This window comes from Symphodus melops (genome assembly GCF_947650265.1).
Source record: "Symphodus melops genome assembly, chromosome: 5".
In the NCBI taxonomy this organism is placed as follows: Eukaryota; Metazoa; Chordata; class Actinopteri; order Labriformes; family Labridae; genus Symphodus; species Symphodus melops.
In genome coordinates this window covers 13,879,697-13,892,229 of record NC_136695.1, presented here as the reverse complement: position 1 = coordinate 13,892,229, position 12,533 = coordinate 13,879,697, and the positions used below count along the sequence as shown (strand labels likewise).

General features: G+C 39.7%; 1 protein-coding gene across 3 annotated transcripts in view; it reads right to left on the bottom strand.

The window, feature by feature from the left end:
• LOC306823539 (CUB and sushi domain-containing protein 3-like) overlaps positions 1-12,533 on the bottom strand; it is a 218,788-nt gene that overhangs the window by 60,487 nt on the left and 145,768 nt on the right. For all 3 annotated transcript variants that reach the window (XM_079343128.1, XM_079343130.1, XM_079343129.1), the window contains exons 40-46: positions 11,574-11,690; positions 11,090-11,299; positions 10,589-10,777; positions 9,323-9,500; positions 5,922-6,067; positions 5,459-5,539; positions 4,375-4,488 (exon numbers count right to left, since the gene is read on the bottom strand). In XM_079343128.1, coding sequence (XP_079199254.1) covers positions 4,375-4,488; positions 5,459-5,539; positions 5,922-6,067; positions 9,323-9,500; positions 10,589-10,777; positions 11,090-11,299; positions 11,574-11,690 — 1,035 coding nt within the window. The remainder of the gene's footprint in view (positions 1-4,374; positions 4,489-5,458; positions 5,540-5,921; positions 6,068-9,322; positions 9,501-10,588; positions 10,778-11,089; positions 11,300-11,573; positions 11,691-12,533) is intronic.

The following is a 12,533-nucleotide window of genomic DNA, read 5'->3' as shown; positions in this document are numbered from 1 at the left end:
CTCTCAAAACAATGCTAATCTTCAAATGCAAAACCTACCAAAAGCCCTGTGCCGGCATCAAGGTCAAGAATATTTGTAAATAGCAGAATCCATATTTAAAGAAGCACTGTATATGCAGTATTTCATTAGGAAGGCAACCCATCATATCTTGTATTATTCAGACAAAACATGAATCAGAAACATTTCATAGCTACTGTACCAATGTCTAGGAGCTTGTGGAACACCTGATCTCTATTTTCCAGTGCTTTGTAGTGATTCCTGATTACCCTTTTTTGACTTTTGAATTTCTAAAAGCAGTTTCACATTTCTCTGTATGCCATTATAGACAGTAGTTAGAGAGTCAGAGTTTACAACCAAAATAACAGAAATGTGTGCTAAAGCTGGAAGAATTCACACTTTAAGTCCATTGGAGTTAAAAATCATACTTACATAGTAAAAGGCGCAGTTACATGGTATGGGGTGAGAAAAATAATTAAGCTGCCATTTTTAGTCATATATTCAACATTTAGTTTCTAAAATATATATTTAAAAATAAATAAATAAAAAATCTTGGTTAAGTTTGTGAAGTTGAGAAAATTCATTTAGCATTTACATGTAAGACCCAAAAAAACAAGGTCTGTAGAAATGAGTTTTTCTGGCTCGACAGACCTATGAATCTATCTCTTACTGGTGCACTGGTGTTAGAGTGCTAGAGTTCAATATGCGGTCTCCTGTTCATGCAGTTACATCAATTCTCAGGGCTGTTCGTCAGTTCTGTCTTCAGCAGGGACCTTTGCTTCTTCTGACGCCAGTGGGAATATTTGTCATAGAACTTGCACAAAATCGGCTTAATGGAAATGTGTGAAATATGTGAGTTATTTTGCTAAATTTAATTATATCTACAGTATATGATTATACATCTATATTTCTATCTATATTTCTTATGCATGTAATCCCACACTGGGTTTATCAACCTAAAGACTATCCCCCTCAGCAGCACTTAGCACATTGGACAGCTCTAAGATGAACACAATATGACTCACTCGACCTGATCTAATGATCTGTGTGAAGAGCTGACAATCTGGTGTGAGTTTGTTCAAAAAAGGAGCACTGAATACTTGTTTGTTAAGCTATAGTTGCTAGGAAACAAGCACAAGTGTTCCATTAAGCAAATTGTTTTACCTCTACTTTTAGGGTGCAGGGATTATTAAGAGGAACCAAAAGACACAGTTTCAGAAATCTCAATAATAGCTTTGTTGTGCGATACCGCTAATATTGGACCATGATGAGGATCAGACATTAACAAACAATCTATGAATATATGCAGACATGAACCATGTTTTAGGAAAATCTAAAACATGTGTTTTTTTTAGGTTAAGCCAATAAACAGAATTACTATCTTAGTTCAAATAAACAACATTAAACAAAGAGGAAGTTTATTATCCATCTTTACAACACTGAACGACACCCCTTGTCATTCCTTTTGCAAACCTTGTATGCGTTTCCTTTTTCCTCCATCAACAGCAGCACACTGAACACGGGATTGATTACATGAAGAGAACAAATGCAACATGTTGTTCAGCATGAACACACATGCAACACAGACACCACATAATAAAGCTTAGACTATATGTGGACAAGATAAAGTCAACACATAAAAATCAATGACAATGTGAAGATCAATGTGACAACAGTTTGACTCAACCTCAGTGTGGCAGATGGTTTGCCAAGCAAACAGAGCAGTCAACTCAATTGTGGCTCTATCCTTGATCAAAGCTAACCGAATAACCTTCCTCATAGGCTTCTTTTTTGTATTTTTTTTTTTAAAGACAGAGCCTGGGGAAATATAGAAAAAACAGGGGTATTTGGGGGGTGAAATTGCATAGCCAGGCAAGGACATTTGAGTGTTATCTTAAAAGGCATAAAATGACAATTAACAGAAGGGTTTACCGCATACAGCAGAATCAGGGGGAAATGCAGGAGAATTCTTCTCCTGCCATATCGACAAGCTGCCGACAGAAAATGCCCTCTTTACAAGCTTACTCTAGCAGTCTCTTGACTGCGAGTAGCAGGTCAACTTAAATTAAGTTCAACTTTACATGTCCCAAGGAGAGCAATTAGTTTCTCTGGAGTGGTGGCACAAGGACATAACATATCTAACACAAGAAAATGTAATGAAATCTTGCGTACAGTAATGAGGTGATCCAGGAAAATGTCAAACAATAAATTACTAACCCAGATGTTCTGAAATAGTCCTAACAATGTCGACTTAATGCTCAAGGTTGGATATTTGGAACTGTTAAATGAACATAAAGTATGTACAGTATGTTACCCATTTGTCCAACAAATAGTTGCATGATTGAAACATTCCTATAATTACAGTACTGACTTTACTGTGCAGTGTAGTACGTTTTGTAATACCCACACCATTTCAATATAATGTTTAAGTGCAGACTTTTTTAATTAAACTAATATGATCAAGTACAACAGGCTATCTGCTAACTTATCCATCTAGCACACATGACAATGAAGACCGTTTTCAGTAACTTACTTTCAACTAAATATGAGAGTCTTTTCTGTGCAATGTTAATATATTCAAACTCATCCCATTTCCGAGCATACAGTACGACTGATTGCATTGAACCAGATATCAACTGGAAAACAGTCTTGTGTTCGACACACATGCTGTGCCGGTCCAGCAGCTTATTTTAGTCCCTCAAATTAAAGCCTGTGAAATCCGTTCAAATACAATATGTCACTTGTGGATGACAGGGGCCTATTGGTCCTGGCAGAGCTCTGTGTAATACATGAGGAGGTGAGCTGGCAGGACCAACGTAACATGCAAGCTTGAAAAGTGTTCTCTCCTCTAAAAGACTGCCTTCACTTGGCATGAAACCGATGCAATTATTCCAAACTATTTGTATAGTTGCTGATCTGATCTGCAAGGTTGTTCACTTTCAAACAGTTAATAAATGCATTGGAAAGACTTTTATTGTAGTTGGTTTTTACAGCCCAGGTTTCATATTATTGTATACGTTTGTCAGATGGATAAAGTGCTTGTATACAACAAGGCTCTTCCTCCATCTCTTTACCCAGCCCTGTGTAACAAGTTAATAAAAAACTGCATGACTCCATATCGCTAGTGCTTTCATAAATTATTAATTTTGAAAAATAGCAGATAGGCCCAATGCACCAAAAGCAAAGGTTTGTCCTGTCGTTTGAAGCTTCTAAACACAGTGTTTCTCAATGAAAATGTGATGACACTTTTGTCTCTTTTTCACATTTTTGCAGACACTTACAAAGCTCTTCACAGGTTCTTTATCAGTTACGGATAGGTATATTACTGTAGCATCAATGCAGATTCTGAATTTCCTTTAACTTCACCAAGCTTTGCCTTTCCTTTCTGTGACTTTACTTTTTGCACTTGCCATTAACTACAATACAACCAGCCAAATTCTTACTTGTAAGAACAAACCAATGTCAGCCACAAAAATCTTTCAGGGGAAGAACTAAGATATCAAGACAGACATCAAATAATAAAAGTCAGGGATGAGCAAATAGGTTCCAAATCACTAGTCATATTCGAAGATGCCTTATGAATGGAAGCTCTGGGTTTGTTGAGTATCTGTCATGCCTTGATCACAAGTCCAATGCTATTCTAGACGTGAAAAAAGACAGAAATGCTCATCAACCAAAGACTTGTTGACAATGGACTTCAGGGCACTTCAAAAGATGCCTATCTGCTGGGAATAGAAATTTTTAAAAGCCTCTGATGTCTGCAGCAGAGATGTACTGGCACGACAGGCAGGCTGACGGCTTTTTTCTGAGGGTCTAAACAAAATCTCGACTGCAAACGACACAGAAACTTCTTTTTTTTTAGTTTTTTGTTTCAAAATCTATCTTCTGAAAGGACATCAATCACTGTGATGGGGTAATTTTACTGACATTCAGGGGTCTCCCTTTCCTTTTTAACCTTGGCCTTCTTCTACCTTGCTGCATTGCACTTGTCCATGTAACCTGCTGATCAGTAATCTCTTTCACACTGGTCCTCAGCAGTCATGGGTTTGTTCAAGTGGAGCACGTGTCTATGATCTCAGGTTAGTAGTTGTGTTCCTCTTTGACACTGAATAAATCACAACAGAGGTGCTGTTAGCCTCCAGTTGTCTGCTTGAAGGGACCCTGCTGCCAGTCTGTTAAATGATGCATCAACAGTGCAGGCTCCTGACTACAACCAAGCTTGGCAGAGTGACATCCACACACATAGAGGAACAGGACAAATGAACACACGTTAACAAGAGTAGCCTGACATCAAGATGCAATAACATCCATAGGGTCTCATAAAAACATAAAAACATTCCCATAGAAACTCAAACTCAAACACTGAATAGAACCAACCTTGACAGATTGGTGGGGGACCATCCATCTGGAGCCTCTCTCCAAGTCGACAGGTCAGAATCTCGCTGCCCACCAAAGTGAAGCCTGGCAGGCACGAGTACCGAATGATGTCCCCTATGAGGTCATTTACATTCACACACACACACACACACACACACACACACACACACACACACACAGGAATAGACATGAAAAACATATGCATCATTTATCCAGCCATCATGCACGCACACATGCACACTACACACACACACACACACACACACACACACACACACACACACGCGCGCACACACACACAAACCCCAAAGAGCTTTGTCAGTTTAAGCCCTCTTGGTAGTAGCACTTGAAACAGTAATCATCAACACATTTTCTAATGAAGATTGACATCCCTTTAGCCAGCACAAATACTTAAGGCACTTCATTACATTACGGATCTGCAAACACATGCTGCACACACATACTCTTTTATGAAATGTGAATTACGCTCAGAATGAAAGACGCAAAGTGAAGCAGCCACTAGCCACATTATTTCCACTTCTGAACACCAAAAATACAAACAGTTTGTATGAGGAGCTAATTAGGGCTACCCTTAAACTCTTTTTATTGCAGGGGGCATTCATAGATGGAACATTTCAAAAGAAAAGAAAGATGATTACCAGATAGAGCATAAAGCAAAAGAAAGTCAGTGAAAGAAACAAACAAACAGCACATGGCAGATGGAATGAGACATTGAAGGTTGCAAAAAAACATCTGTCAAGTGGCAGATTTATGGAATAAATGTGCTCATTTAAATGTATGTATGCTTCCAACAAAGCTGTTTCAAATGGTGAAATGGACAGATGGAGAAACAAACTCACAAATCATTCCAAACAAAGCATACAAGCAATGGATGAATGACGGATTAAACCTACAAGGGAATTAATTATTCAATAAAAGGCTTAAACATTTTCTATGTCTGTTTTCATCTTTTTCTTTCATCCTCATCTTTCCAAGCAAAAAAATGGTGCGTCTGGTGCAATCTTCCTTTTTTTAATATGCATTGTCCCTAGCCAGTAAACAGGAAAACAAAAATAAGACAAACCTATTTCAAACTCGTCATCATCGGTTAGGATAGTGGCGTTGGCGACAGGAGGGGGTGGCTGACATGTTCTCAGCTGGTATGCTGTTGGAAAAAGGAAAAGAAAGAAAGAGTGTATACATATTCACTTACAAAGTATGATTTCAAGTGTCAAATTTCCAGACTCATTCATTACCATGCACCACTTTCATGATCATCAAAAAACAAACACTAACTCTAATTGAGATGGGGGACATGTTGTGATTTATCTAAGAGGGGATTTTGAAGAGAAAATGAGAAAGGATCAAATTGAAGGTGTTGCAGTAGCGAAACATGGTACAATAATGATTCTTCTTTTCTTTTGTGTTCTTCATTACTGCAGCAGGATTTCAGCAATGTGGAGAACCAGAGATCAAATGAACAGGGGTTAGCACAGTAGTCTACAGCAGGGTCTTTACTTAGCCTGGAATCAAAGGGGACGTTATACCGTAATAATGCAGCACAAAGAAGCCGCTGGTGCTGAAGTCACTGTGGAATTTGATGAGGACCTGATTGGCAGTGGTGGACACTCCCTCCTGTATGGAGCTGCCGCTGAACTGACCGATTTGGGGCGAAGCTTGATCGGGCCCATCCCTACAGAGAGAGAGAGAGAGAGAGAGAGAGAGAGAGAGAGAGAGAGAGAGAGAGAGAGAGAGAGAGAGAGAGAGAGAGAGAGAGAGAGAGAGAGAGAGAGAGAGAGAGAGAGAGAGAGAGAGAGAGAGAGAGAGAGAGAGAGAGAGAGAGAGAGAGAGAGAGAGAGAGAGAGAGAGAGAGAGAGAGAGAGAGAGAGAGAGAGAGAGAGAGGAGAGAGAGAGAGAGAGAGAGAGAGAGGCTTAGTTATTCAGCGTAATACAGAGCCAGCAGTCAGGATCTGAGAAAGAAGTTTCAAATTAAAACAATATGTGTGAAGTCAAGAGCTATAATACGAATAGACAAAGTGATGTTTTTTGGTTTTTCGGAAAAATAAAATCAATGACATACTGTAGAAATCTGCAATTCCATAAAAGCTATTGTGGCCTCTTTGGTTCTTGAGAATCTTACTTTAAATTAAGTTGGACGGTTAATATTTTGTACATCACTTTAGATAATGAGGGTGTATCCCTACAGCTAAGCTTAATCCCTTACAACCCTGGACAGATTAATGCCAGAAAATGAAAATGTATGGATGCTTATCAGAAAAACTTAAAGCACTTCACCAAATAACATGTATGAGGAACTGTATCCGTGGCAAGTTACATTTAATTGAATCGTAATGAACTTTTTTGTTCTTTACCCTTAATAGAGTAGGCCGTTATCTGTGAAGAGGGTATATACTACATTACATGGTCATTTACCATGCCTCAACTTCTCACTACACTAAGTCTAACACGTCAAACTTTCTTTACATTAATGTCGTAACATTTTCAAAAAGGTGAACTGACTTAAACATAGAAGTCTGTTTGGAGTGGTTAAAATGCTCACAGACTTCTTTGGGCACCTAAAATAACAAACCTGATTCTGTACAAAGACAATAGGAAAGGGCGGTAACAGGCATTGACATAGTTATTGGCATGAGTCCAATGGAGGAGGAGCTCCACCCTGTGGAGCTGAAGGCCCTGGATGTTGTCAGCTTGACACATCTCTTGGACAGCTTCCATCCTTGGCAGTTTGGGATGTAGCCTCAAGTGAAAGAGTTTAAGTATCTATCAGCTTTGTTTCCAAATGAGTGGACAATGTAGAGTGAAACTGACAAGTGGTAGACTCCTCAAATGCCATGTTAAATATGGAGCTTAGCCTAAAGGTAAAGTTCTGAAATTACATCTAAAAAGCTGGAACAAGCTGCCTGTGTAGGTCGGGGTCATAGAGCTGGAGGGAGCTCAAAGAATAGAAGGCCTTCTGTTTGACTACTCCGCCCAAATAAAACTATTTGATCTATTCAGACATCTAATTAGTCTTAACAGGTAAGCCTGCCTGAGAGAGACCACAGTAATAGACCCAGAGCATGCTTATATCTTCTATCTGGAAGTGGCTGAAAATGAATGAACACATTTAAAAAACAAGACCGTCAATATGACAATACACATTCTGCGGAATGACTTGTCATGGACCAAATGATAAAGGGTTTTCACTGAGATTAAAAATGATTTTTTTTCCTCCATTTGCTTCCTGGACGCGAGATAATCGGAAAATGGAAATGATCTAGACCCTTTGAAAATTATTGCAGCCCTGCTAGAAGTCCATGGAACCAGCAATTGCTTTATTTCAACTGAAATATTTCTGTCTGTCTGTTTTATTTGATTTCTTTTCATTACACTATGACTCGTGTGTGCTTTTGGGCAGATCTCCCTAACAAAATACATTTCCATCCAACGTCGCAATTTCTTGTCCAAAAACGGTTTAATAAAATGTTTTCATAAAGTGTAACTTATCAAGCTCTAACAACTTGAAGAGATTCCCTACACTGTAAATATTGATGCAGCAGAGATACACATATATTCTAACTCTGGCATGGCAATTAAGAGGAAATCATTAATAAAATTGATGAGGAATAATTCATTCTAATGTTAAGTTTATCGGAAAACTGCATCTACTTTATGGTTAGCTTTTTTTCTTCCTTTTGATTTGCTTGATTGGACATTGTGTATATAAACGGTTTCTAAACTGTTTATGAAAGCTGCCATCACTCGGAACATTTCTCTACATCCTTTACACATGGATGAAAGATAGATGAATGGTGGTGGTGTGATTGTAGAGCTTTCTGAAATAAGTAGACTGGATGAGTGAGACAACATTTTTGGGTAGAGCATGTGGGAACAAACTAAACAATTTAACTTGAGAAGACAGCTGTGTTCTATTATATATACAAATGTTCTTTTTGTTCAGGAAAAAAAAAAGTTTTTCATTACTGACTCTTTCAGGTAGCTCCAGGGCAATCCATCTGAATGAGCTACGCTAAATGCTTTTAGTATGTGTATCTTTAATGTCTTATATATTAAAAAAAAGTCTAGTGATCAGCAAAATGGGAGATGGCAGTCAGACAGGGGAATGAAATGTTACCATCAGGGGACATATTGTTTATGCGCTATTTCTTTGGAAACAGTGGTGCCAGGAGCTCCCTCCTCCCATACTAGAGTGGTAGTGGTAGCCCCAGATGCTGGAAGGCATTTCCCTCCTCTATCACCCATGAGGACAGCTTTCTGACTGCCTGAGGGGTTTCTATACTACAGAGAGGCTACAGAAAGGTAGAAGGAGAGACAGACAGAGAGACAGCTGCTGGAGTGACAACCAGCAGGTGGTATGAAGTAGTTTACATCTGTACAATTCTTCATAAGGCGTTGAAGTTTGCACTCACTAACAGACTTCCAAAGTACCCCAGTGCTGATGTTTTTCTCAAAACACAATTCCCTTCTTTTATGTAAGACTGACTGAAGAGCCCGAGTTAAACATCTACCATAAGTTTAGTGATAAGGGGAAGACGGACACAGATTGACTTCTGTCCTTTTTATTTCATCACTTAACATAATCTTTGTTTGTTTTAGCTAAGGGCTGCAAGGAAAAATTGTCAGAGGATCAAGTGAAGTCCAGACACAAGTCAAGACATTTAGATAGCTGCTGGCCTCTGTGACACAGCTGTCCCATTTGAAAGCTGTGAACAAAGCTTGTTCAACTGGCCTATGGCTTTATTTTGTTTTTACTGTACCGGCATTGTGCCTATGCAAATACTTACAAAATAAAATGTTATTGTAGATAAGTGATGTCCAGTTGTCCTTGTGTGATGAAAAAAAGCTGTATTTATATTTTTGTAGCTCTCCGTGCCTTAAGCTGTTGATTGATGATCAATGTCTCGCTGAGAGTGAAATGTGCACTTACCACACAGTGATGTAGTCGTAGATTGGCTCTGTATTGATGACAGAGAAGTTGATGTAGATGCCGTACCCAGGAGGCACTCTGACTGTCCACATGCAGTCCTGAAAATGTGGATACTCGGCTGGGTGTCCAGGAGAGTAAATTGTGCCATTCATGGATGTTACATTCCCTCCACAGAGAGCTGGAGGAAGGGGAGAAACATCAGAGAGGCTGAATAAATATAAGACAGTAGTCAGTTTTTTTTATATAACTCTTGTAATAGAAGCTGCCTTTATGGTTGTGTCACCACTGGCCTTTGATAAAACAAACCATAACTTTGTGTTATTAGGTTATTATTGAGATACTCAGGAGGTGGGGACGCTGGATATACCTGTTAGATACAACTGCACGGGAGGGATGCTGGTTTCTGTGAACACTGAGGTGTTCAGACACTTAAACTCCCCCGTCATACTCCATCAGAGGGAAAGTGTTAAAATGTGACTTTGAACTTGGGAGTCAAAGAAAAAGCAGTGCCCCCAGGATCAGAACAGGGCTGTAAACTAGACAGGGACAACACTGTATCTACAGAGCAAAACAAAACTATTTAACACTCTCTCAGATACATAGTGCACTCTGTTGTGGACTTGAAGCGTACAGCGCTGCTTCACTTAACTGATGGGAAGAAAGCCGCATCTTATCATCCCTGAGCAACATGTGAGGAGTCCGAATGAAATCACAAGAGAGGCAGCTGTGATCAGCTCTCAAATACAGATCCAAACATGCTCCATATGGCTGAATGATGCGCCGTTTCCAGTTCTGTAAAATGGTGCATCGTCATGGGTAAAAGGGAATCAGTTGCCTTAATGTGTAAGAATAAAAGGCAGGGCTATACGCACCAATATTCTTCTATTCAAACTAACTTCAAAGACCTTCTTTTTATGGAGTTTTGTTGATGGAAAAAGCATCTCCGTCTTTACTTCAGTCGGCTTCTAAGAAAGAAGCATTATTTCTCAAGGATCTTTGTGCACACATTTATTTAAATATTTTCTTCATGTGTTTGTGGACAGAAACTTCAGAGAAATTTCAAAGAAGAGTTTTTTTTTTTTTATGTCTATAAATATATAATTTGTTGACAATGTGACTCTCTGTGGTAGCATTCGGGTCTTGGTAGTGCAATAGTGAGAAAGGTCCAGTGCTGCTTTTTGGATGATTTTTTTTCAGAACTAGAATGACAGAGACTAACAAACTGCCGTTTTTTATTTTTTTTTTTTAAAGGCATTAGTCAGTCACCTTCACAGCGAGGGACCGGGTGATTCCAGTTCCGGCTGATTCCGTGCAAACATGTGAGCGACGCCTCTCCGAGCAGTGTGTAACCTGGGAGACACTCGAAGGAAATTGTCATCCCCACGCTGTACTCCTGGCCGATCACTATGCCGTTACGGAATGGTCGTGGGTCTGGACATCTCTGCAGCTCATATGCTGGAAAATAAGACAGACACAACAGACTTCTCACTTAAGATTCATTTTCTTCTTTTCCATACTGGTATAAAAGTAAAAACTACACTATAGTATACATAACTAAATTATTTTTGATACGTGAATATTCTGTATGTTGCTTCATATGAGGTCCTCATTGATGTATTTTTCTTGAATCTTTTAGTCTTTAGTAATATTATCACCTTGGTTAAAATGTCTGATTCTAATTTGTGTTCTCAATTTACTTTTTGAGCTTTTACACTGATAGGACGTCATTTTAACTTTAATAAAGAGGACCTTTATTTTGCCCCTCACCCTGGTAGACAACGTGGAAGCCTGGTTTGTTCTGGGAGTAGTCGCTGTGAAAGAAGAGTGTGGTCTCATGGGTGGTGCTGAAAAGAGAGTTGGGCACCACTGGGCCACTGAACCGATCAATCACTGTTCCCGTCTCCAGGCTCCCACTGCGGACCTCCAGATAGTCATGAACAGGCTCAGTAGAGAAGTTCAGAAACTGCAGATGGATTCCTAAAAAGCAGACAGAAAAAGGGTTAATCAAGGAGATTAACTAAAGATCTCAGACTTACAACAATGCAAGAACATGTCTGTGTTCATTTTAAGAAGTGTAGGAAGCTACACTGGAAACTTTGAATTGGTACATAAAATGAGGATACAAGAGGAGGAGAAGCCTGATTTAAACAGCCCGGAAGACAACAGAGCTAGTAGATCAGAAAAAAAAAGACAAAAAGGAGAGAGAAGAGAGCAGAAGAAGAAAGGGTGGTCAGAGGGCGAGAAGACAAACCGAAGCCAATTGGGAGTTGAACTCTCCAGCTGCAGTCCAGGCTGCTCTGGTAATTCCCTGGGAAGCCTGGGCTGAGGATGACGCCGCTGAAGTCTGTCATAGAGCCGCCACACTGAGCTGAGGGGAGACCAACCAAGGAGAAAGAACATGTCACTTCTCTCCACAACGGCTTATTGGAAAAACAAAGAAAAACAATGACCAGGGGGTGAATATGGAGGGAGGGCAAAGAGCTAACTCTTTGTCTGTACGCTGTGTTTGGTACATGCATAATTATTTGTGTGAATCAAAAGGAATGAGAGCAGCAGTTCTGTTTGTGCCACCTGTGCTCTTAAGTATGTGTTTTTATGCTCTTGTGTTTAAATGCACGCTGCGGAAAAGGGGCGGCTTTGTGGGCGAGAAAGAAAATGAAGTGCTGTGTGTGGGCTTTATGAGCTTTGGGTTGGGGTGGGGGATATGGAAGGTGGAGATGCTTATGTCACTGTGTTTGAGCATGTCTGTTACATGTGCAAACACGTCTCTGCTTGACTTTTTGGATTATGCTCCATGAGGGCATTTGTGAAGCGATAAGAGGCTCGGGCACGCTTCTTGTTTGGTGATGCTTTAAATTAAAATTAATGAGGTAGTCAATGTTCAATACAGCACCATGGTTTTGCTCAGGAGTGGTTATGATTACTTCACCCTCCCCCTGCGGCATGCCACCTCTCTTCTTTGACTATGCATTTGAGAACATTTCAGCTTATTGAGAAGGTTACACTCATCCCCTAATCTTGCAGAAACACCCAGGTGTAATACAATTACAGCCTCAATGCAAACTACAGTTTATCAAAATTCCCTTTTTCAATTGCAACCCCAACAGGTATGTGTGTCAAAATGTTGGAATAACATGGAGAATTTCTGCCATATCTTTGGGACCATAAACTAATGCCAGAAATTGACAAAAACACAGTGGTTTAGTGACGT